This window comes from Athene noctua, chromosome 6 (assembly GCF_965140245.1).
Source record: "Athene noctua chromosome 6, bAthNoc1.hap1.1, whole genome shotgun sequence".
NCBI classification, from domain to species: Eukaryota; Metazoa; Chordata; class Aves; order Strigiformes; family Strigidae; genus Athene; species Athene noctua.
This window is the reverse complement of record NC_134042.1, coordinates 12,063,538-12,089,686: the sequence shown is the minus strand read 5'-3', so window position 1 is coordinate 12,089,686 and position 26,149 is coordinate 12,063,538. Positions and strand designations below refer to the sequence as shown.

General features: G+C 40.7%; 1 protein-coding gene across 1 annotated transcript in view; it reads left to right on the top strand.

Annotated features, from left to right (window-relative positions):
- The window catches only part of LOC141962052 (cytosolic phospholipase A2 epsilon-like), a 34,649-nt gene extending 11,036 nt beyond the window's left edge, over positions 1-23,613 (top strand). The window contains exons 4-21 of the mRNA XM_074909579.1: positions 3,893-4,029; positions 4,518-4,649; positions 5,772-5,812; positions 6,922-6,964; positions 7,787-7,844; positions 8,250-8,416; positions 8,534-8,620; positions 9,774-9,811; positions 11,739-11,886; positions 12,773-12,909; positions 13,874-14,096; positions 15,574-15,688; positions 16,784-16,921; positions 18,328-18,435; positions 19,634-19,825; positions 20,624-20,790; positions 22,040-22,226; positions 23,405-23,613. Coding sequence (XP_074765680.1) covers positions 3,893-4,029; positions 4,518-4,649; positions 5,772-5,812; positions 6,922-6,964; positions 7,787-7,844; positions 8,250-8,416; positions 8,534-8,620; positions 9,774-9,811; positions 11,739-11,886; positions 12,773-12,909; positions 13,874-14,096; positions 15,574-15,688; positions 16,784-16,921; positions 18,328-18,435; positions 19,634-19,825; positions 20,624-20,790; positions 22,040-22,226; positions 23,405-23,613 — 2,327 coding nt within the window. The remainder of the gene's footprint in view (positions 1-3,892; positions 4,030-4,517; positions 4,650-5,771; positions 5,813-6,921; positions 6,965-7,786; positions 7,845-8,249; positions 8,417-8,533; positions 8,621-9,773; positions 9,812-11,738; positions 11,887-12,772; positions 12,910-13,873; positions 14,097-15,573; positions 15,689-16,783; positions 16,922-18,327; positions 18,436-19,633; positions 19,826-20,623; positions 20,791-22,039; positions 22,227-23,404) is intronic.
- Positions 23,614-26,149: the final 2,536 nt, after the last annotated feature.

Genomic DNA, 26,149 nt, shown 5'->3' with positions numbered 1-26,149 from the left:
TGTACTCATATAATTAAGGATTGTTTGATACACTATGTATCTCAAAGTACAGTTAAGATACAAGAATGATGAATCACATCAGTAGAACAGTGTACTTTGTCAGCCAGCCAACAGTCATTGATCTCCAATGATAAACCTGAAGTCATGCAGTAGTCATACAGAATTACTTTTAAAACATTTAAAAATCAATATAATTACTTCTAGGATCTCCAAACATATTCAGATACCTATTTTTGCAGTTTCAACATTATTCAAAGCATTATTATCCACATAGAACTTCTGAGATTAAAAAAAAAAACAACAAAAAACAGTCATACAGAATCAAATTAATGCTCATACAGTTCTCTGAGGGGGGATATACTTGGGAAGTCCACTGCAAAAACCTCTGACACTTGAGGAAATGGAGTAACAAAAGAAGCTGTAGAAAGGCACCAACTGTGATGACAGATCTGAAAGAACTTTTACATTCAGAGGGACTAAATAGGCTGGCCTTGAGAGTGAAACAGAAATTATTGAGGAGGACATGGAATCTGTTTCTACAAAAAGTAATAGGAGGAAGACAAATAAGGAGTTATTTCTCACCATTTTTTACAATGTAAGAATAAAGAAGCACCCAGTAAAATTATGAAACAGGAGAATTAAAACAAATAAAAGGAATATACAAATAAATTGTGGAACTCATTGTCACAGGCATGCATGGAGGGTAAAATACATCTGTTCAAAAAAAAATTATTCATTGAGCATATAGGTCTAGCAAGGGTCATTAACCACAGAATTCCCAATGCAAACTGTGGTTTGGGAGATTGTTATTCTGGCATGATGGATGCTGGATCAGGTGCAGTACTGCTCTAGAATTATCTTGTTACTTCTACACTGGAGGAAGGTGTAGAAGAACTATAACGTGGCACTGATATGATTTTCTTTTTTAATGTGAAAAAGCCTAATGTTTTTTCTTCTGTCTCATCTTTAGAAAAAAGCTAAACTCTTCCAGATGAGACTTTCCCGAAATACCCAGTCCAAGACAGACATGCTTCCTGGAAATGCGTAGACTGAATGCTGCAATTTGAAACATAATAGGCAGTTAAAAGTGGTGTCTTAAGACAGAAGAAGGGCAGCCTTAAATCTTGTTCTTAAATCAATTCTGTCTATAAATTAAATAAAGACAAGCAACTTCCTTTGCATGGAAAAGTCCCAGATGAGACATTTTTCTTCCTCCTTCAGAGAGATACTGATGTGCCGAAGCAAGGCAGTGTGTAAGACAGCCAGACTGGCCAGGATGACTAGACCTACCCTTACTGGAGAGACATTTGGTATGACCAACCAATGTTTTCAATGTCTCCTGGCAGCCTGCTGCAACATGCATCGTCTGTGTACTCTGTGTATGGCAGGGTTTCTGCATTGATTAGGAATGGAGTGGAATAGAATAGAATAGAATAGAATAGAATAGAATAGAATAGAATAGAATAGAATAGAACTGAACTGAACTACAGGACAACTTCAGTTGGAAGAGACTTACAACAATCATCTAGTCCAACTGCCTGACCAATTCAGGGCTGACCAAGTTAAAGCACGGTATTAAGGGCATTGTCCAAACGCCTCTTAAATGCTGACAGGCTTGAGGCATCGAACACTTCTCTAGGAAGCCTGTTCCAGTGTTTGGCCATCCTTTTGGTAAAGAAATGCTTCCTCATGTCCAGTCTAAACCTCCACTGGTGCAGCTTAGAACCACTCCCATGTGTCCTATCGCTGGATCTGAGGGAGAAGAGCTCAGCACCTCCCTCTCCACTTCCCCTCCTCAGGAGGCTGTAGAGAGCCGTGAGGCCGCCCCTCAGCCTCCTTTTCTCCCAGGTAGACAAGCCCAATGTCCTTAGCTGTTTCTTACGAGGACATTCCTTCCAGCCCTTTCACCAGCTTTGTTGCCCTCCTCTGGACACATTCAAGGGTGTTCATATTCTTAAATTTTGGGGCTTTTGATGCTGCTTATTGTTTATCTGTATCCATGGGAATTGTAAAGACCTGGGCATGTCTCCCAGACCTTAACAGAAAGTGGGCATGGGTGAAAGGAGAGCAGGAGATAAAAGGATGTAGTATGCAACCAAAATGTCTGATGTGAAAAGACGTCCCTGGGAATCATGATTCTCAGAGTCATCAGTCTGCAAAGCCCATTGTGCCATCTGTGTGAGGGAAACAGATGCTACTGGGGTAATTTCTGTTGTTTCCATCTGTGGGCTTGAGAAGGAGGCAGCCCATGGCAGCCCTTTTCCTTTCCTTTGGGATTTTTTTCCTTGAGGAAAGGGAAGGAGGAAACCTGAATGCAGGAGGTGGAATGCCCTTCCAACTAACAGTCGGGAGAAAAGTACAAGGAAGGAGACTAAGAGACAAGAGTTGTGCAAAGGTAGAATTGAATGAAAGCGGAAGATATGACTCCAGACAAGGACATTTAAATTGCTGTCAGAACCCTTTTTTTTTTTTTTTTTCAATCCAAAGTAAGATATAGAAGGTGGAATAGAGCAGGAGAAGGAGAGGGCTATGGCCTGCTGCATATTTTCCAAACAGATTTTTCCATAAGAGGAGTATTGGTTTTTTGATTCTGCAGAAATGTGTTGATCTCTCCACAGATTTTAGGAAAAATTGAATTAATTAAAAGCGGTTTTCCATTTCTGCATTGTAACATTTTAAAAATATAAAACCAATAATTAAGGCATAGGTTGACATATCACAATGTACTATGTAATTTCTCAAGCAGTTCTGAGTTTCAGTTCTTCATTCTGACTTGGACAGAAAAGCAACAATCTTTTTTTGAACAAATACACTTTCAGCAACGTAAAATGCAGCCTCCACCCAGTTTGATACAGACCCAATGGCTGTAGGGTGACACCTGGCAAAACCTGCTGGAGAAGGAAAGAAAAGGACAAGACAAGAAAAAGCTCCTGTTGCAGCCAGGCAAGTTTTTGCCTTTCCCCACAAATTAGTGTGCAAGCTCTTGTTCCCCTGATCTACCTGCAGAGTCCTTACCTGCTGCTGAAGGGCCCTCTCCATTTATTGCTGCTATTGCTTGTCTCTCTCAGAAGTCTCATATCAAAGGACATCCCTTCTCAAAGTTAGTTACCTTTTGCATTAAATGGTACCTGATAATTTTATTGTTAAGAACTGTGTAAGAGAGAGGTTCAAGTTACTGAAGTATTTTGTGTAACGTGCAGGAAGAAACATTGCATTCTGCTGGCACACTGTACGCTACATTTTTGGTTGTAGCCATTTGAGATATGTTGTAATTTAGGTGCCTTTGAGAAATGGGATGGAATATCCTTCACTAAGGTGCATTTCTGAAGGTGGCAGTTGATCTGATGTCTAATTTAATGACCTCCTTCTGGAAGAAGCCTCTGCCATTTCCTACAACAGGGGTAGTTCTGCAGCTGCTTTCACAAACCCTTACCAAGAAGATTACTGAAGGCAAGGCAGAGATGGAGACCTTCTGCAATTGTTCTCAAAAGGTGGAGGAGGCTCCCAGGCCCCTCTCATCAGACAGCAGCTGAGGGTTAGTGTGTGTGTGTGTGCATGCACACATGAGCATAGGAAAGCTTGTTGGTTGAGAAACTGAAGAAAGTGGCTGACCAGAAGAGGAAATTCTCACCACCTGCTTGTATATACAACATTGCTGTTGTCTCTAACTCACACAAGGAAGAATAGAAATCACCTCCTGTTCTAGGTCATCTTATGGTCTGTGCTTTTTCCCTCTCAAAATGGTATCTTGAAAAGAGTTACATTATATCAGGCATTTCTGCCTTTATATAACTCATATTTGCTGCTGGTACCATGCAGTAACCTTTCCAGAGTCATGTAGTACCACCGACTTTGCCACACTAACAAGTGTTTTGCCTCTTTCCCTACCCAGTCAGCCAGGCTGATTGCTACGTGTCGTTGTGGCTGCCAACTGCAACATGTGAAAGGTCCCGCACTAAAACTGTGAGAAATTCCAACAATCCAGTGTGGAATGAAACCTTCTACTTCAGGATCCAGAGTCAGGTCAAGGTAAGAAGCCAAAGTTGTCTGCTTGAAGCAGATTTTGTGCATGGTGGGTCCGACCTATCTCCTGAACTGTGCCCAGAAATTGTTTAAGAGATGGCACATGACAAGGGACTGTTCAAATTGTTTAACGGAATAGATGACTGAGTTCCCATGCCTGTTCGATGGTGCTGTTTAGGAGGGCCAGAAACCGAGCTCAATATTGAAGCTTTAGGGAAATTAGAGACTCATGTGAATCAGTGCAAGATGGATACAGAATCTGTGATTTAACTAAGCTGCTGTGTAGGTATAGCCAATGTATTACTTATGTTACAGCAATTATACTGAACTAGGGAAGAATGAATATTTGATTTGCAGTATGTTTTTCTAAAGGGGGATGATACTTAATTTTACCACTTTTCTTCTCGAGCACATCCCCAACACTCCTTCTTCCCTAGAGCTAATGTTGTCCAGACTGTGGAAACTATAAAAAACTCTTCTCCCCCTTTTTCTAGAATGTGCTGGAGCTGACAGTATATGATGAGGATTTTGCTACTCCAGATGACCATCTCCTCTGCGCACTCTTTGATACCGCTAAACTTCCAATTGAAAGAACAGTGGTCCTGTATTTTAAGCCCAACCCAAAGGTGAGAGCAAAAAATAAAGCAACTAAGAAACCAGTGGAGAGTTACACAACACTTTCAAAACCTTGGGATGAGATTTCTGAATCTGCTGTGGATGACTTAACCCCCAAATTGGTACATGAATTACCATTCAAAATATAAACACAAAATACGTGGTAAAAAATCTGAATTTGAGAGCCTGATCCCCTCTTTGCAGTATTTTTCTAAATTACTAAAAGCGTATGACTGAAACAGTGTGGTAGGAATAGGAAGGGGAGGGATCTGACTGTGAGCTATCTCTGAGCAACACCAAGGCTTTATAGCTGTTGCAGGGTGAATAATCTGTAAATTTTTTTCCCATGTTACCAGTAGCCACTAACCTCTGCCCCTTTGATTGTATCTACTTTCACTCCAAAGGCAAAATTGAAGTTGCCTCTGTGCGTATCCCAGCACTGTCCCCTGCAGTGATACCTCAGCTAGGACCAAACCTGCTGACTTGCCAGAATTAGTGCGGGTGTGAAGCTCTGAATGACTGGTTTACTCTGTTTCTCAGTTTCTCGTCTATAAAATGGAAAAAAGAGTCTTGATTCCCTTTGAGATCTATGGATGAGAACAGTGAAATATCTCGCATGCAAGTCTTGCTCTCTTGGGCAGGTTGCTTCTGGTACCCAAACTAGGTCACCCACAACTAGCTTATACATATCAAGGCTGCCTTACAGGAGGTTACATAACTGTAACTTTGAATCACTCAATAATACCTGTCTGTTTATTATATTAATGTGATGAGTGGAAAGTATCTTTATCTTCTAAGCTAATAACAAGGAGAGTGAGTCATGGCAGGACAGGAATAGTTAAGAGAAAAAGGTAGAATTTGGAAGTCAAAGCAAGTTGCAAATTGCAGCAGCTTCGCGCTAAGAGATGAAAGTACAGGTTGCTTTGTTGATACCTTGAAGAAGGAAGGAGGTGAGGAAGGAATCATTAAACTGTCTGGTTTGAAATGTTATTTCAGACCTTCCAGTTTGAAGTACTTATCACAGGCTGTGCATTGCAGTCAGTTACTTCAAAACTGCATACCAGGGACCTGGGTTTAGACAAGGGAGAAAGCATTATGTAGCTACTTATTTAATTTCTTGTTCTTCCTTTCAGGCCAAGGAGGAGCTAGAGGTTGAATTCAAATTGGAGGTTGCGTAAGTAATATACAGGTTATTTTAAAAATGCAAAAATCACCAAATGTTAAGCCAAAGAAATAGCATTAGAAGTCAGACTTTGTGGGATTTCTATAAAAAAGTGCCAGACTTCTGCACCATTACTGCAGTCTCAGACACACAGCTGATCCCTTCAGTCAGCTTGCTCTGTAATTTAGTTGCTTGCAAAGATGCACCTCCCAGAACTGTCTCTTCTATCCACCCTGTCAGATTTGTCTACCTAAGGACATTTCAGAAGATTTTCTGAGTGTGTGTGCATGCGCTTGTGTGTGCACACATGTCCATCAATCTCTCCATGCATGTTTCACCTTAGGCATTGGACAGACACCTAATGTTGAACCATCCTGGCTAGGTTTCCAGTGTATCTGTGACTCCTTTGATTTTACCTTGCAGCACTGTTTTGGTCCTAGTAATTCTGTTTTCTTTCTACCCAACACAATGACAACGTGTTGGAAGCTCTACTGCAGGGTTGTTCCTCCAGCATGGTTATCCTACCATCTGTATGAAGCAGTATTTTTGTCTCTGTGTTGCCACAAGGTAACTAAGACACAGCAGAAATTATGTGACGAGCCTAAGGTCAGCCCTTCTATTAGTGAGGAGCCAAGACCAGAATTCAAGTCACTCTGCACCATGTCCTGACTTTACCTGAATGATCTTGAAAGCTTTTTCCCCATGTAGTTGGTACCCTCTGCCTCTTTATTTTTATTTGCATACCAGTAAATAAATAGAACTGGGCTTCCTAAAGGGTGTATGCAAGCATATTAGCACGTTACTGCTGAAATACATGTACTTTACATGTTCTAGTGAGGAAAAGAATTTGACTGCCTAACCACAGATTCCATTTCAGATGATCATGAGAATGCAATGCAAAAAAGTAGCCATGATAAACATCACTCAGCTTCGGTACAGAGGCAAGTCCCCTCAGAGCAGTATTCAGCCCAAGCAAGCATGGAAGGGAGCTTGTTACATACCTGCTGGGGTCCCTCTGTCCGTCATTCTTCTACATGGGGAGAAAGGGCAACACCCTGGGCAAGGATGACTGGGCATTTCTTTAATATAAAAATATCCATATTTTTCATTTTGCTTCCCAGTTCTGGTCCTCATGAAGCCATTGCTACCAATGGAGTCCTGGTGGTATGTATCTTTTTCCTAAGAAACGGTCTGTGTTTCCTTAATATAAAAGCGAAGGGAGAATGGGGGTTAGAGAAGCCAGTAGGCTAGTTCTTTCTCTTTCTTCCCTCTTTTCTATTTAGATACTTTGAAAATGGGATATTTTATTGCCCTGTTCATTGGTGATATCCTATTATTTCCCCTTTGTCCCATATTTTTACACACACACACAGAGATTTTCGATTTTCTCTAGTACTAGTACTCCTTCAAAAAATGTACTGCTGTCCATCAAAGTACAATGGTAGAAAGGCTGTGAATGCACTTGCCGACAGCCTAGCCAGCCCTTTCCTCCCCTGGGAGATGAGCCATGCCTGGTGGGTAAGCGTAGCACTAAGTATTGACCTACTCTAATTACATTATGTGAAAGAAGAGCGAGTGCCAAAAAAAAAAACTAACCCGAAGTGTTAACAGCAATGTTTCTTCAGGAAACCATTTCTACTACTGACATTTGATCTCTCAGCAATGTATCTTTCATTTATGTTTTTCCTAGTTTAACCCTTTGTATCTGTACTACTATCCTGAAAATGCTCCTGTTTTTCTTCCTTTGTATCTCCCTCTTACTATGCCCAGTTGTATGACATTCTCACTGCAGGATGCTCTACAACTCACTCCAAAGGTTTTCCTTTTCCTTAGTCAGTGGCTACTGGGCAAAAGTCCAGAAATGTCAGGGAACTAGGTACTTCAGGTGGCTGGACATGTCCAAAAGCTGAGTGATTCACAGTTCCCAGTGAGGAGGTTGGTATGTGACAATCTTTCTCATAGATTTCTGTTCACTGTCTTTTACAGTGTCGTGAACTTTGCTGCTTGGAAGTTGAAGTGACAGAGAAGATGCAACAAAAATCAAGTGATGTTATTGCTTTATTATTTATTTACCAATAATTGCATGCTTACTGATAAGACTATGCCCTTTTCGTATAATATGTTAGTGGAGTAAATAGTATTTACAGTATTCAGTGCAGTTAACACCAGGTAAACACATTAGGTTGTTACAGACTTCAACAACTGCATCTCATACTCCCTTAGGTATATGTAAATAAAGTCTATTAGATCTGCATTAAAGTTGAAATCCTAGTTCTATATAACAGTGAGAACAGTCAGAGTCCCCTTTCTATGAAAATAGGATCTGCTTTGCTCCTTTCCCTTTGCTGCCAGCACTCCCTTCAGAGCCCTTTCCATTAGTCCAAACTCCATAATTTTTTCTGCTTAAATTATAGTGACATTTCTCATGACCTTTGTTTTCCTTTTTCAGAGAAAGAGCTTTCCCTCACGGTGAAAGGCTCTTTTGAGGGGACGCAGGATATCATGTTGGGCCCCGATGGAGTGGCCAGCCCATCAGGTCCCACCAAGTTCCACTATATCAAGTATGCTGAGCCAACGCTGGATGTCATGTTGCCAAAGAAGAGGCGCTACCACCCTGTATGTTAGAAGTGTCCTTAATGATGAACTGACCATGAGTGCCTCTTTAGAAAGTGGGAGGAGGGGGAGAGGGTAAAGCCATTACCGTTTTTGTCCTAAAGCATGTTGTTTTCTCAGTGGACCTGTAAGTACACTACAGAGACGGGTTCCCCAGCCGTGATGTTGAATTCACTGCCCATGGGAAGGAAAATGACTATTGCAGAGGTGAGCATCACTTTCAGCTGTTAGGAATAAAAGGCCACTCAAGTAGAAACCATTCCTCATAATATTGTCCCAAAGGCAGCTAAGAGGGTCAGAAATGTTCTGATTTTTTTTTTTTTTTTTTTGTCAGACATTGAACAAACCAGAGCTTTGTTTCTCCAGGTGTTTTCTCCATAGAAGTAGGTTGTCTCTCTATTAGCCTCCATTATGTGCAAGTAGTGGATACAGAGACCAACAGCGATGTCAGAAATATGATGATTCCTTCAGTACATCTCTCCCCGTTTACCCAAAGGCTCATTGACCCCTCCTTTGCTTAGGGTCCAAACTCTTTGCTCCCTCGACACAAGCTAGGAAAAAAAACAGTAAACCTGCCCTTTGTTAAACATGGCTTCAAAGGACATTATGTGAAAATACATGGAAAATATTAGATATAGTGTATGGATTTTAAAGAATGTAGTGAGAATATTGCTTGAAATAGATATACGTGCTGTATAATTTTAAATGAAATGAATAGAAGGAAAAGATCCTTAATATAAAATTTGTGTTTCTGCTAAAAAAAAAATCTACAGATGTCCCGGTTATTAGGGACAATCTTGTCCAAATATTAGTTGTTATGTTGTGAAGAAGTAGGAGAGTATCAGATTTCAGGGCCACTAAAACTTCCTCTCAGAACAGAGTACTTTTTGACAGTTGATATGAAAGTTGCAATAATGATTTAAGACAGGATGAAGTCTTGGCAGAAGCAAACGCAGACTTGCAGTCTCTTCACTGTGAGACTGGGGCCAGGATGTCAAAGATCTGCTGTGTATTAGAGCATAAAGAACGGGAAGCGTACAAAAGATGGTATTTCAAGATGCTGCAGAAAGCTTGTGAATAACACGGGAAATGAGACCTACTGCATAAGTCTCAAGAACCTCCTATACCAAGACTGTTAATGGTTTCAGCAGCCTTGAAGCGTTTGGATCTGTGGGTAGCGATGTTCCACTAAGGATAAGTGAATGCTTTTGGAAATATATTCCAAGATCTCAGACATTTAACTTTGCAATTTCCAGACCTTGCTGGGGTGTAAATCAAGCTCTGACACCAACACAGAAAGGGAAAAAAGATATTTTAAAATTAAAACTAAAAAATTACTGTACACATTCCTGTTTTCCAGGAGAAAAGATTTGACTTGAGTGTGAGAGCACAGAGCTGGTAAGAGATCTTCTTCTATTCCTAAATACCCGGGTTATTGATTTTGATACTGTTTTAGCCACATGAAAATGACACAAGAAGGCATTCTCAGTCTGAAAACTCAAATCTGCTTTTAATAAAACATAAAATACATGCACAGTTTATTATACATAATTAGTCTTAGGAAAATTTGGCTTTAATCAATAAATGTTAATAAACACGTATTTATTTTAGTATTATCCCTTCCCTTCTGACCACAGAATATTATTTTTGATCAATGTCAGTCTCTGAAATTCACAAAAATGAGAAAGCTGATTAAAAAAAAATAGACAGTAAACATTAAAAGGTAGTATACACTAAATTTGATTAGAAATTATGACAATTTTTTTTCTTAACTGCCAATATTCAGTAGCAATAAACTTTGTATTCTGTTAAGTCCAGTTATACTGCATATTGAGTAGAAACTAAGGTAGAGAATGTGGGTAGTGATTTGATATCTATAGACATGCTCATTAATATTCATCAGTAAACATGAAGATGTTTTATGTTATCCATCTATACGTGACACACAGAACTGGGCAAACTGATCCTTTTTGTGTGTGTGTGCCTGACTAGGAAATAAAAGGTAAAAATAATTTTTAATTCAAATAGAGTTTTCTATCATTCATTTCAGAAAGGCAAGTGAACAATGACAACAGTGAAACCAGCATTTTTCCAGGACAGAAAACATGCTTCCCACTTATTTATTTTACTTTCAGAGAATGTTAAAAACAATTTGTTTGTATCTTGATTTACAGTGGAAACTGGCTTTTTCAGCTCCACCTAACTCAATTGCCTTTGGGGATCTTTATTTACAAATGCAGTTGTAATCATTTGGCTGATTTCATCCAAGTCTGATGGTGGAGACATCTCATAAATAAATTTCATTACTAGTTTCATTGAAATTCTGGACTCGGTAGAAGAGAGAAGTTCTGTCACTGAAAGGAAATGAAACCCTCCCATTTTACAAAGCCTGGCCAGGGTAGCTGGCCAGCCAGGGAGCCCATGGGTAGCTCTGGCCTGATGACACCATGTCAGCCCTCTTGCTCATTGATGTCTTGTAGGCACAGGTCAGGAAGAGACAGGAGGGAGGCTAATGAGCAGAAGAGCACAAATGCCCAGGGAAATAAGCTACAACAGTGGAGTTTTAAGGAATGACTTATTACACTTCAAAAGTGATGCAAATGAAATCTTCCTCTGAGGAATATTATGTTTTACAATTTTTGAGTCGAGATTGATGTGAAATACAACTGTCAGCGTTGACCTGTGAGACATTTTGTGCAAGTACAGACAGATCAGAGCAGTGGGGGTGAAAACCTGCCCCACAAAACTCTGTGACCCATCTCCATCCGTCCAGGGGCTGGGTGTCACCGAGGCCATCCCTCCAGCCAGCAGGGTGACGGCCCCCGTGCCCGGCGGGCGGGGGATGGCTTCCCTCCCCAGCCATGCTCACCGCTAGAGGGGGATGCGCTCCCACTCCAGCTGCTCAAGCGAGAACTTTCCTTCACGTTGGACATGCCAACATCTGAAAATTGGGTTTTGTTTCAGATTTAGAATGAGAAAATATCCCGTGAAACTGGAATCAGTGCACTCACTTTTGACCATTTGCACAGATTTTCTAAGCTGGAAATTATTTTAGTTTTTAAATATTCATTTAAATATTCGGTTTCATTTGTAAATACTATAAATTTTTTCTTCATCAGATAGTGGGGTATAATGCCACTGGTTAAGTTTACTAATTGAAATAAGTTTTTTTACTTTTAAATATAGAATATTCTCTCTTGTTCCTGTCATATTGCATCACCCTGTTTGAAAGGAAAGACACTGTAGATTATCTTCGATTGTAGTCCTAAGATTGATATGGGTGTGTTAATATGTAAAATATGTGTTGGTTTTTTTTTTATCTTAGTAACTGTTCGTGCCACCAAGACCTGGACATGCGCTTTGGGTTTGAACTATGTTCAGAGGAGATGGCTTTCCTGGGGAAAAGAAAAAGATATGTAGCAAGTGCACTGAAAAATGTATTTCACCTACAACAGGATCTGCAGGATTTTGAAGTATGTGTCTGTTGGGGAGGGTAGATCTTGAATTTCTAGTGCCTTCATGTACTCTTCCAGATGAGTGTCAGCAAAATGGGCTGCATGTATCTGTTGTGCAGGTACCAGCTTGTCCACGTGTCTTAAGTACATTTGCTTCTGTTGCCAAGGTTTGTTATTGTAAGAAACAGTAGTTGCAGTAATCGCATCCTTCATGACTGTCAATTTGGAATCTGTCAGATGTGAGGTGTGTTCAACCCTGCCATCCTATGCTATAAATTGCTTGGTTCAGAAGTACTGTGTGCATATTAAATACATTACATAGCAAAGATTTCTTCCCTTGTTCAAATGTCATCCTTTGTGAGAGTTTAGGATAAACATCTCTGAGTGCTTTTTATAATCTCTTCCTTTTCTTGCGGTTTTTAAATTCCTTAAAGTAAATATATTTCAAAGCAACTTCATGATACTGAAGAGTAACAGCACTGCTGAGAGTAGCTTAGCAGCACTGTTAACTGAGTGCATTTCTTCTTGGGGTGGGCATATGGATTTTCATAACGTAGTAGTAGATGTGTGAAATAAGAAAGAAGTGGCAAAGGAGTGGGAAATTTAGAGAAAATACATTGTTGCCTCCACAGAAGGGTTTCTGCTTGTTCATCTGTGCCTATATTTGACCTGGAGATAGGCAAGAACCCAGGTTTGGGTTAACTCTGAACCCAAGTTTATCCAGAGGGAAGCAGCAGTAGCAGCCATTGCTTGGTTTATGGTTTTGCATTTGATTCCTTCTGAAAAGGGACCTGGTCTCTAAGGTCAGGACCTGGGCTGGGTGTGGTGGTCAGACCCCACTGCAGTCGGGGATGTGATGTTTAATGCCGTCAGTGTGAATGTCCCACCTTCCTCTGCCCAACAGGTCCCCGTTGTGGCTATCATCACGACAGGCGGAGGACTGAAATCAATGACAGGACTATACGGCAGCCTCATGGGACTCAAGAAATTGAATCTCCTGGACTGTATATCGTACATCAGCGGGCTGTCTGGCACCACGTGGTAAGCCAACTCAAGCAGGAGGCTTGACCAGGCCTTTTGAGGGTGATGCTACTGCAGAGAGGAGCTTCTGAAAGCAGACAAGAATCGGGAGATTTTCTTCAAACATTGTAGAAACAAGCTGTTTCTCAGTAACAGGCCACTACATATTAGCTTGATCAGAGGCACTGAATTTTTATTAGCAATTCTTTACCGTGCTTTTCAAATCCATACTTACAGCAGTTAAATAGGTATATGACAATTACACTTGTCAAAATGGTTTCTAAGTAAGTGGTTACTATGGATGTAACTGTGGATGCCCATAGCATCATGCCTCCACTGATGTCCCAGTTGTTGCTGTTCCAAATAACTTCTGAGACTGGCTCTGCTTTCTAACTGGTCATGCAGAGAAAACTGCAGAACAGTGCACACTCACCCCTGCAACCTGTCAGTTTGGGAAAGAACTGAGTTCCCCCGGGCAGCGTTATTTCCTGCTCACAGGACCTACGACTGCCCAACATCTGATGATTCCATGTAGGGAAGGTTGGTAAAATAGAGGATGGTGTTAAAAGAAAGCATAGTGATATCATAAGATTAACACTAAATGATGCAAAGCCAGGAAACAGCAGCTGGTGTGAACTAATTTATAGTCCTAGAAAACAAGTAAAGAAAATGTATTATAATTTTCTTCCTAATTTGTGCTTCAAAAATATACCCATATTCACACTTGGCAATTTTATGTCTTAAGCTGCTGTCAGTTCTGTTTAAAAAGAAAAAAAAAAAACCATAAAAAGCCACCTTATCCTTCAGGGATTTAAAACAGTCATAGAAATTCTGGAGTGTTCATTCTGCTGGACGGAGCAGCAAAACCAGAATATGTACGAGCAGAAGTGAATCCCTAAATGTAAACCTCTCTCCCTAAAGGCATAAAATTTTAAGTCTTTTTTTGGTCCTTTTGACTTTTGCTTTCTGTATTATCTTTCTCCAGGACCATGGCCAACTTATACAGAGATGCCTACTGGTCGCAGAAGGACCTAGACTCACATATTGGTGAAGCCCAGAAACAAGCAACCAAATGCAAGATGGGCTGTTTCTCTATGGATCGCATGAAGTACTATGACAAGCAGCTTTGTCAGCGGAAAGAAGAGGGATACAGGACATCATTTATAGATCTTTGGGGGCTCATGATTGAGTACTTACTAAATGATGGGGTATAACGTATTTCCATTTCTTAGAGAGTCATGTATTTTTGTCTTAGTGAACAGAGAGGAAACTAGCCCATTATTTCAGGGAATGTACCTCAAAATAGAGTGGTGTTTTCCATGTCAGCAAACGCTCACATTATTTTATTTCCTTTAATAGTCTGCCTAGGGAGAAATGCATCCTATATGTTAATAAATTAGGTTGCGGATATAGCCATTTGAACTCTGGCTGATACTTAAATAGAAGTGGAGGCAATCTTGGGCAGTCTGTCTAAAATGCACATTACTCATGCAAAAAGAGTTCAAGATGCAAAGCAGAGCAATCTCAACAGTGTGAAAACTATCTGAAGCAGGCATGAAATATCTATGAGTGCTTGGTGATTTGCATCCACTGGCAGGTAATTTGATCTGCAGGTACACTGGAGGCAAGTGTATATTTTACTTTTGCTGAAAAGGACTACTCAGACAGTAGCTGGTTTAAGTGATATTAATTTTTACAAGCAATAACAAATTTGCTTTTCTGTTATTTGAAGTGGTTTCTGTGCCTACAGTAGAGCAGTCTGCTCCCTCTTCTCTCCAGCTAGACCGCAGTTCAAGGATGTGTGTTTGGCACTTGGGAAGTGGGAAGGGACGAGTGGTTGAGGACTGAATGGAAGTGTCCTCCAGAGGAGGCAGAAATGCTGCAGTCATTCAGCCATACCTTTGGTTTTATTTATTTTTATATAAGTACATATATAGTATTATATATATATGTAAACAGAAAATAAATACAGAGAGGAATGCTACATATTAAACAAAGGTATAAGCTGAATAGCTGATTCTTAATCTCAGCTAGATGAGGTCCCCCTCACAATCTAGCTAAGCATCTTTCCCGTTGAGCAGTGCTGACTATTGCTATGTAACCATTAACCTCTCCCTAATGTGCCAGAACTAGCTGCTCTTAAATTTGACAGCAGTTCATGAGAATTTATGTTTTTTACAAACCTCTTCAATGAGAATATACTTTTCCAGAAAAGAATCTGGGTGGGATGCAAATAATTTACTGCCATGTTCCAGTCCCCTTGTAAGGTTGGACTGTGATAGCTGTTGTGTGCTAAGAAAGGAGACTCGGTGCTGACATGCTCAAGGGCTTCTTTCAGCCCCAGGAGAGCAAGGACTGCTCGCTACAGCTCCTCATCCTAAGGGTCAGCTTACCTCTTCTCCTGCTTGCCAGGGCAGTACTTTCTAGTACGTACAGACACGTATGCAGAAGTAGTTTTCCCTCTCCTCGTCTTTTTGTGAAGCTGTGCACAAAGTCAGGCCCGATGCTGGCAGACTGGTCTGTCACCAGTGGGTGGGTGTCTGGGGTGATCTGTGCAGTGGAGCTGCCATGGCCCATCCTGTGTGCTGGGGGCAGAGCTGCCCGGCCCCTCCAGCACTGGGGCCACCAAATTCACCATGTGTTGCTTCCATCTCTTCTCACATAACTCTTTTTCTTCAAAACCAGAAAGACCCTCACAAACTTTCAGAGCAGCAAGAAGCACTGTGTGATGGCCAGAACCCACTGCCCATCTATGTGTCAGTCTGCGTTCGGGACAGCTACAGCACCAATGATTTCAAAGGTGAGAATGATGATTCAGATCCTGTGGGACTAAAACTCGCAACTGGATTCCTGTGATTTGCTCTTCTCCGCTTGGTATCACTTGGAGAAAACTGTCCTGGTGCTTTAGTTGCTTTTTTTGAGAAATAACCATCACCTCCATGCCTTAAAATTTTAGTTGAAGAGTTTTTTGAGATCAGTATTTCACTGTCTAGACATACACAGTCGAAATCCTGCCAGAAAGGACATTTTTGAAATACTATCTGATCCACCTAGAATTAGCAGTATCAGAATTGTCTGAGAATTAGATACTGTTTTTGTCAATGCCTAGTTATAGTTTCAATATGAAGAAAGACCACATAGTTATGGTAAACTTTGGGAAAGCATCCAACCTACTCTCAACAGAATCTTTTGCTTTACCCATTGTTTTGGTTATTTTTTTCCATGAGGAGAAGCAGCTGGAGGAGGAGAAGAGGTGGAGAAGAAATTCAGGTCAAATTTTTTATGGCTGAGGTGAAAATTGAACCACTTCTGAACAAAAGGAAGTTATGATCCATGACCTTTCTGTCCCAGCCTTTGCTCACACTGCAGTTATATCAGACAACTGCACTTCACTTGGAGAGGATAACCAAGAAAGCCAAGGACTAGTTCTGTCTTCCTTAGCACCACACATAAGAATATAATTGGTCTCTTAAAAAACCTGATTTCTGAAGAGCTGAGTGCCTGTCTTTGTACATAACCAAATAATTCAAGGGAAGTTAAATTAACTGTGTTGATAACAATGGAAATACTTTCCCCTAGCTGTGGTGTATGAAGGGCAGAGTGAAACATCGTACATGCTGGAGAACCCTGTGTGTGTGTGTAAGAGCTGGATCCTTGAGGTGCTCCCGGTGTGCATGGTGTGCCACTGGCAGCACCACCGTGAGCAGCAGCGTAACTGCTTCTGCCTCGCCATGGCCACAGGGGCAGAGCTCAGCTGCCAGCCCTGCCAGTAGTCTGGCAAGGCTTTGGAAAGCCAGCGTAGTGAACAGAAGTTTGAGCAATGCATGCCCTAGCTGCCCCGCTCCCCACATGTGTCTGACAGTCCCTTAAGTGTCCCACTGTGGCTGTATTGCAGAGTGGGTCGAGTTCACCCCCTACGAGGTGGGACTCCTGAAGTATGGAGCGTTTGTTCGCACGGAGCATTTCGGAAGCGAGTTCTTCATGGGACGTTTGTTGAAAAAGCTCCCCGAATCCCGGATCTGCTACCTTCAAGGTGATCTATTGCATTATCTTGGCAGAGAGGCACTTTGGAGGGGTGCAACACTGTGAAACAAAGGGTGGATATTTCTGGGCTAACATATTGGAAGCGGCTACAATATTGCCTGCATGGAAATGGGGGTATGTGGTTGTCTGGCAAAAAGAATACAGTAAAAAAATTCCACATATTTTTTCAGTTTCTTGTCACTGTCTTGGTACGTACAAACTTTTTAACATGGACTAGATAAATCTCCTTAATTCCTTCATTGTAAGGAACAGTTCCCACTTGTTTGATTATTCTTCCAATTCCTCTCTGAATGCACTCCAACTTATGAAAATTTCGAAACAGCTGTGCTTCTACTGTGAGGCTTAACTTCTACTCCATGTAGAGAATCCCAGCTACTAAAGTTGCAGGCTGCCCAGGATGAAAAATGAGACCAGAAGAGAAGGGTCTCTGAATCATTCTGGTCAGTCCCTGATTTGTACTGATGGGTTGTGTGTAAAAGTAATAATATCCCTTTACCAAGGAGTCAGTATCACTGTCAGGTGAACACAGAGCAGTGCAAGTTCAGTTTCAGTTGTCACTTCTTACAGTCATGCTGATTAGAAGCTCATTGGTTTCAGTAAACATGTTGTGATATTAAATAGTTTATAACCCTTAGGAGTATCTTTAAAATACTGCTTTCTGAGCTGGCCCTTTTTTACCTGGTCCACTACTGGGAAATTAATTTTCTGCATACTGTGTATGCTGTACTGGCTTCTGTGCCCCACTGAAAACTAAGAAGTACAATTGTGGCAGACTAATTAGAACACATCTTTAAATTTACAACAGCAGATGAAATGGTGGCATTGTGTTTTGTCAACAAAGCCACCAGTGCCTCTGTGAGGAGGAAGAGAAGGGCAATCCTGGATGGAGAAAAGAGTGCACAGTGGAGCAGGAGCCCACTGTGTCTGTAAGTCTTTGAATGCTGCCATGTGAGATCTTCTCTTACAAACCAAATGGCTGAAGAGCCCGTTCATCCTGCTGTGAAAAAATTCAGGCTGCGTGAAAGCTGATCAGAACGTGTGCAGAAGAAGAGAAGATGGAGTAACAAAGACAGGGATGGAAAGGATGTTTTTGTCATGTTTGTGTTATCTGAGTTCTTATTTTGCTTCTCCAGTGAGCATTTTTTTCTCATTTACTGCTCTCCCATTGTTCTCTCCCTTTACCATATGCTAGAACCATGTAGTAGGTTAGACACAGGACTGACAGCAGCATGACCTGAACCAGTGTCATAGAAAGCTAAGAGGAATTTAACAGTTCAAAAGTTTAGAAATATTTAAGTTAAGCCCATTCAAAAATTAATCAAGGAAGTCAAAATAGAAGGAAAAAGGCAGTTTCTTGTTGGAATGTGTCCTTGTGTTCACTAACTCCTTTTACAGGTATGTGGAGCAGTATATTTTCTGTGAACCTATTACAAATATGGGGACTGTCCCACAGTTCAGAAGACTTCTGGAAGAGATGGACACAAGACAGAATAGAAGAAGTTGGTGAGAAAATATTAAGCCTTTCATTTATGGTCACTTAGCCTTCTGGATGCCTTTTGGCATCATGTCAACTACACTGAAGCCATAGAATCCTCCTAAGATATCAACTTCCCTCCCTCTGTAAAGACTAAGAGGAAGAGGGTAATCAGGGAAATGCTGCTGTAATTACTAGACTTACTAAACCCCTGTGGATTAAAACCTATGTCTTTAAGAGGAAGTTTTAGAGGGGTCACACATTTCTCAGGAAGTGTTTTGGCATTGCCCGTTCTCACTCAGCCATACAGAACCAAGAACCACTGGCAGAGAATAAAGTTATTTTTACTGCCTGTGCAGAGAATAAACCTGAATATCAATTGGTTAATCAATATTTCCTGGGGTTTTATTTTATTACTCAGTACAGCAATTACTGCATTGGATTCATTCCGGCACAAAGATAAATGATGCCCAGAGGGTATTTTCTGAAGCAATATAGAAACCGTGGTTTCATTGCTAAATCATTTAATACGATAGTAACTATAATTACAGACATCCTGAAAATAAAGAAATACATCTGTGCAATCACGGAAACCACCAAGTCTCTCCTGCTGCACCATCAACCACTTGGTCTGGCAAAGCAGGTTGTGAATTCAGGAAACCACACCTTGTGCCGTTTCTACTTTTCACCAACATGTGCTGCCATGTAGCCACCCTGAAAACTACTTGTAGTTTCTAAATATAAATGTATGCCTCAGGTTGTCCCAGGGTGCTCTCATTCTACTGATCAAGCATCTGTTCATGTAGCCATGGATGATTATCAGGTAGAAGCTGCCACGGTTGCAACAGACCTTGTGGTGCCCAGTTGTAGCCCATCTGGCTGAGTGGGAGCATATGCTTCAGCCCCATTTACTCCATCCTTGCCTCTGTTTCATGCCATTTTCCTGTGAGGGTATGTAACTTACTTTCTGAGAGGACATTTTCTGAATTGCTTAGTTCCCTGAAGGTGTCCCTTTTCTAGGACTAGACTGCTTCTGATGAACTGTCTTCAGGCCAGAGTTTAAGACCATCAGCAGAGCTTTGTCCAGCAGCCACTCCTCCCCTTCAGAATAGTTTTTGTGTTTAGTAAATCATCCCAGAACAACCCCTGAGGTCTCCTACACACCAGGACAACCAGAAATGAACATCAGTTAGCAAACAGTTCACCAATTTTTCTCCCCTCCTTTAGATGAAGACCCCGTGTTGCCTACAAGACCCCACGAGCTGAGGACTCGAATGTACACTCCTCCTGGCCCCCTGTCCAGTGCCCTTCGGGGAGCATTGACTGACCGCTTCTCTGTCGCCCAGCACCACAATTTCCTGAAGGGCTACCAGCTGCATAACAACTACCTGGAGAATGAGCACTTCTCTCAATGGAAAGGTAAGGGGCACCAAGATTTAATAAGCATCATTTTCAGGGGGTTTTGGAGTGGGGAATTTAGGAAAAAACCTTGTCAGGCTTGGCAGGGGAAAAAAAAATCTCCTGAAAGATCATCTCTTCTCTGAATGGAGAGACGAGACTAAGACTTCAGTGCTGCCAGGTATTTAAGACAGTTTTTTTAAATATAAACATGTGTTTATGTGCTTTAGCTGATATCTCTGTGGTTCAGACCAAGAAGGTAGACTTGTAGCCAACAGAACTGAATTTAAAGTGGGAAAGAGCAGAGTGAACAAGGAAGAAAGCTTAATTTGGCAAGACTGCGCCAAAAGACTTCAGAAGCAACTGGAATATCCCGGAAAATATGACATAGGAGAGAAAACTGGAAAAGAATGGAGCTTTGTAGTCCAAAGAAGAGGGGACCGAGGGAGTGGGGCATAAATCTGAATGTAAAACGCTAGGGGAATATCTTGTTCTCCAAATCAGTGATGGATAAAAGATGAAACAGGGACTGAAATGAAGCAAGGCAGATTTAGGTTAAGTATTAGAAGTTGTTTACTGTCACTAATGAGTATGACAAGTTACTGGAATATATTGCCTGCAATCTCAAAATAGAAGATTTTTCAGAACAAGAATTTAGGTGGTGTTTTGCAGTCCCTCCCACGCCTATTTGCAATCCAGTAGTGTGACAATTAAATTAAACCAGGCCTCTGGAACGGCCAGTTCCACGTTGCATTTCTTTTTTCCAGTCAGAATGCCTACATATCATTTCTTATTCCAAGAAATAATTTCTTTTTTTAGACACTGTGTTAGACTCGCGTCCCAATGAGCTGATGCAAAATGCTGATCACCTGGGCATGATAGACGCTGGATTTTTCATCAATACCAGCAGTCCACCACTTTTAAGGCCTCAGAGGAAAGTGGATGTCATCATATATTTAAGTTATACTACTGGATCACATACATCGGTGAGGATGATCTTGTTACCATGCGTTGTCCCTCCTTTTGTCTAGCCTGTGGTGCCTAAAACTGCTAGTTAATATTGTTGCTATTTCTCTCTGCCACTCCTGGAAGCTCTCTTGCTGGTTTATGAAATGTTGAATTATTCAAGAGGACATCAGCATGGTCTCTTCCAGAATGATGGGAAGAGCCTCTTCTGCTTTATGCTGGTTCAAACATGTTTCCAGATCCCACACAGGAATATGCATAAAGATGAGGAAGCAATTTCTCCTGACTTAAGTTAGAATATAAAAGGGGTTAAGTGGACAGTCAGAGGCAGATCATTTCTGATCTAACAAATAAGATGCTACTAGGAAAATTCAACGACAAGCATCTTCCTGCAGAAACTCCAGTTTCATGGAGATAAAGTTAGTTAGCTGTCTATAAGGCCTTGCCCATAAGAAGTTTGGTTCTTTACATCACAGAAACTGAGGTTAGCTAGAAACTTGCTATTAAGCATCTTGACCCACTTAAGTGGAATTACTTTTTGTGAATGAGAACAGCTGTGCTACTGTTAATAAGCCATACTATGCATGAGACATACGTGTAATGAAGTTTCTTTTCAACCTCATACATTGTCTAGATTAATTTTATGAAGAAAGGTTGTTGCAGTTTTAAGCACTTTTGTAGAAACTGCTTTCTGTTTGATAGTGTCCACTATTAGACGGAGCAGAGTACAAAGTAGGACATGGTATTTTATTAAACATTTCAGGGGAAACCTACAGTATAGCCTAGTACTTCAGACTTCCTCAGTAAAATATCAGCCTCAGTTAACACTGTGCCATAAAGTCTGCACATGCAGAGACATAATTGCACATTCAAACTTAACTTTCTTACCTCCTGGCTTCCAAGCACTTAATAATATACCTTAAACATTTTCTTGCAATGGTTTTATTTCCTAATTAATTCTATACAATATATTAAACACAGGCTCTTTCATTTACTACAAACACATGCTTTACCCTAAACTTCTGCAAATTGCTTAAATTTTTTTAAAAAGCAGTTTTCTGGATTAATTCTCTAACTCTAAAATTATGTTTACAGTTTATGATTAGCATTCTGGTTACCCTGTGTGATAATTATGTGTGGAGTAACCCTTGATAAGAAGGAACCCACCCTATGGATCTGAGTCACTAAACCTTAATACTAGATAACAATTTGGGGGCTTTAAGACAACGAAGTTGAATTCCAATGCTGACCATTTCTGTGATACTCCAGACTCTAGATAAGGCGTACAAATACTACTCAGAGCAGAAAATCCCATTCCCTAAAATTTCTCTGACTGATGAAGATAAGAAAAATCTGAAGGAGTGCTACCTCTTCCATGATTCAGATTTGCCAGGATGTCCGATTGTGATTTTTCTTCCCCTTGTGAATGATACCTTCCGAGAGTACAAGGCGCCTGGTAAGTGACAAGTAGTGGCAAAGCATTAAACAAAAGACCTGCTTCCCTGACTCAGACAGACCCTTTTTCTCTTCTGCTGGCTATCCTTGCTGGCTGGGTTCACAGGGGAGCACTTTAGCTAATTAAACTTGTTTTCCCCACCCCTGCCAAAACTATGTTCATACATGTCATCCTTGTGACCCTTAGAGGACAGACACAGCTCTTGTCTTCTGGATGGCATTTACCTTCATCTCTCTCCCAATTGTAACATAAAGTGTTGCTAGCTAATAGTGAAAGATTTTTTTCCTGGGAAAAGTACAGCATGCTCAGATTATTCTTCTCTTCCTATATTATCTGTATTCCAGGGATTTCATTCTACACTTGAGAAGGCATAGTGTCATGTATGAATGGTGGGGGAGCAAGAACCTGACTTTCAGGCTGAAGTCTGCAATGTCAAGATCAGTGTGTCTCCTTTTGGTATAGCATCAGCCCAGGGGTCATTTTGCTCACTCTGCTGTGCTTGGGGCCTGTCATTCTTTTTCTACCAGGCCACCTGCTGTGTATTCCTCTTCTTTACTGTCAGTTATTAGGATTTGCTTTGCTCCTTGGTAGTCTAAATTCTGCTTTTGTGGAATTTGGGAGACAGAAAAAATGGAAAGGCAGAGATGGATCCTGGTGGCAAGTCCCCTAAGACTGCATTCAGGATTACAGGAACTTTTAAGTTTCTGTATGTTTCTATTTCTCTTTCTTCTCTCTTAAATTCTATTATGTTACTATCTATTTCACTTCTTTCTCACTTAAATTCTAATTTGTTACTATCAACTCCCTTCCCTCAGCTGGGGTTTGTAGAGGTCCCAGTTGCTCAGGATGGGACCTGCAGTGCGTTGGCAGTGGCTATTGGAGTGTCCTTTCAGGCTGACACCATTGACTGATCCGTGGCTTTAATGAGGCAGATGTTAATGAGTAAGCTGTAGGTGACCATTACATCGCAATCCCTCACTTCTCTGTCTGCCCTCATCGCTTGAGGCACATGACGTTCTCTTGACTAGAGGTGGAGATACATAATCTGCATTATTCATACATTTAAACCCTGTGAATTTTCTTCCAGAGAAAAGTCTCCCTCTTTGGGCTGCTGTGGACAGCTCATCACTGATTGAGATAAACGCCATGTCACAGCAGCAACTTCTCTTTCTCTCCAGGTGTCAAGCGGTGTTGCTCAGAGATGGAGGGAGGACAACTTGATTTGACCAGTCGCTTTTCCCCCTACTGCATGTTCTCAGTTAGATATACCGATGAGAACTACCGCCGGCTGCTGAACCTCAGCGAATACAACATTCTGAACAACTCACAGATGATTATGCAGGCATTGCAGATAGCGATGCAAAGGAGAAGGCAAAACATGTGCTAATCACCCCTCCAACTGCCCCTATCTTCTCAGAGGAGTTTTTCATACTCTAGGACACAGAAGAGACATAACTTTTTGAACACTGGCCGTTCTGCACTACAGAAAGAAACTACCCCAGGTGGCTCAGTGGTTTGTTGTTGTTTTTTCTTCTCCATTCCCAAGAAGTCGCCTCTACAGGCAAAGACATAGCCTGGGACATTTTTACATATGCTTGGTTCCCTAAATTAAGGTTGTCTGTAAAACAGTCTTTACCTAAAATCCTTGTTAGATTTTTAAAATAGTGCTATTTTAAGCCTCTTATTATAATGTATGACATATAGGAAAATAATTTCTTACTACCACAGTGCTACAGTACTACAACCCAGCCAACACACCTACAGGCCATAAGAAGAGGGTATAAACTTCTGCTCCCCACAATTCTTCTTTGTGGAACACAAGGTGCATCCAACCCTGGAATATGAAGAATATCTGAGACACGACTGGAAGCTGGCATTGCATCCCTGGATCAATTCTGGTTTGCAAATGCCCTGAAGAGCAGCTGCAGAGGCTGGAAATGTAAGAGGGACAAATGTGTGCACACAGCCAGCCCCATGAATTATGTCCACCTCCTGGGCTCTCTTGGGGTGTGAATGATTCATATGTAGATGGGAAGGAGCAACTTAGGAGGAAGTGGCATAAGGTATTTCACGTAAAGATATTTTTAAAGTGAAACGTGTAATTTGGACACATCAAAATTTCCTGTGAACTTATGTCCGTTTTGATTGTTTTGTGTTAAAACAGTATGCAAGAAAGTTAACATTTTATTTTGAAGCTTTCAAACTAAAACACCCTGGATTTTTTTTTTTTTCCCAGTTGAATTACTTCTCATATTAAACTTCCTTTCTTAAATTAAAAAGTTCTTAGAATGAGAATATTTTACTTCCACTACACAACAAAAACTTTGTTGTTTTACTAAATGCAATTTGTTTAAACAGTTTAGGACATATGATCTTCAACAGAAAAGCTTATTTGTTTAGTTCTGCCTGAACAAATTATGCAGATAAGCAGGAGTGAGTTAGTAGTCTGCAACAACTAAGACCATCTCAAAACAATCTGAACAGACCCTCCATGGCATCTAGCACAAAACCACCAATAATATTTGTTGTCGGTTTGCATTTTAAACTTTCTTCATTTTCCCTTTTATGGAAAGTGTCTTTTCTGAACTTTTGAAAGTGCTGAGGGTGAGCTGTAAAAATTATAAATCCAGAATAAATTTCACATTCCAGGAGCAAGTCAAATTGAAAGTATACTTTTTTATTAATAATTTTTTTGTGTCCTAATGACAACAGGGAAAATTTTGAACAAAGTCTATTCAGTGAAAAAGATCTATCAACTAAATGTCATAATCTGGGGCTAAAATAAACCAGGGAAAATGCTTGGGTAAGTTGAAACATTTCATGTTAATTTTACAAAACTTCTTTGTTTTGAAACACAGCTTCTTTTTAATAGACCGCCTACCTCGTCAGCCCAGGGAACTCAACCTGAAAATAACAGGTTTCATTTACAGTCAAATAACATGTTTGGCTTGGTGCAAAATGCCACTCTGAGGATTTTAATTTTGGCAAGAAGCAATGACAAATTATCTTTACAAATTGGTTCACAATTACTTTTGCCAACACTTTTGTCATTTATGATGTCAAACCAAACCTCACTGTTTTGTGCAACTGTAGCCTGATGTTGCAAGCCTAAAGATCAGAACATAAATATTAACATTTGAAACTGTTTAGGTTTTGAACAAATATGCAATTTTCTGCTGGGTTTTTTTTGTTCTATGGTAGCTTCACTCGTTATAATCAGAAATATGGTGCTACGTGGTCTGTGTATCTGAAATCCCTGGTGTGAAAAAATAAACACAGTTTTTGGCCATAAAACTGTTCCACCTCTAGCTCTGAAGAAATGTTATTTACATGCAAATATTTCATGTATACAATACAACTGGACAATAAAGGCTTGTTTACAAAATTAAAATTCTGCCTTGCTCCACATATTCAGGCATTTCAGTAATATGCTCCAGGTTAACAGTGTGTTCCTTGTTTCAGAAAAACAAAACTGTTGTTATCTCTGCAAAGAGCATACCAAATACTTGCTGTGAGCTTTGTGAATAAAGGAATGTCTCAGAGACAGATTGCAGGGGTACAAAGCGAGCCATGGTCCCCCTCTCCCTCAAGGGCTGTCTCTGATGTGGCTTGCAAATGTTATTTGTGAAAATGAGAGCTTTTTGGCCACTGTCACTGTGGGAGCAACAGTCTCAGAGCCCCAGTCCGGGTGGACAGTCTGGTTTATAGCTGGGTGCTCCAAGGAGATGTCGTAATAAAGCACTGCCTTTGACTATGACTGAAAGATGCCAATGTTGTTTTCTGTGACCTAATGAAAAATGCATTTCATCAAGCTACATCATTGCAGCTGGCATATGGAGGAAACATGTCATGTGTGTAGTCACAACTCTTCGTGGTGTTGTGAAATAACATAGCCTATGGCAAAAATTTATTCTACCAAGTCG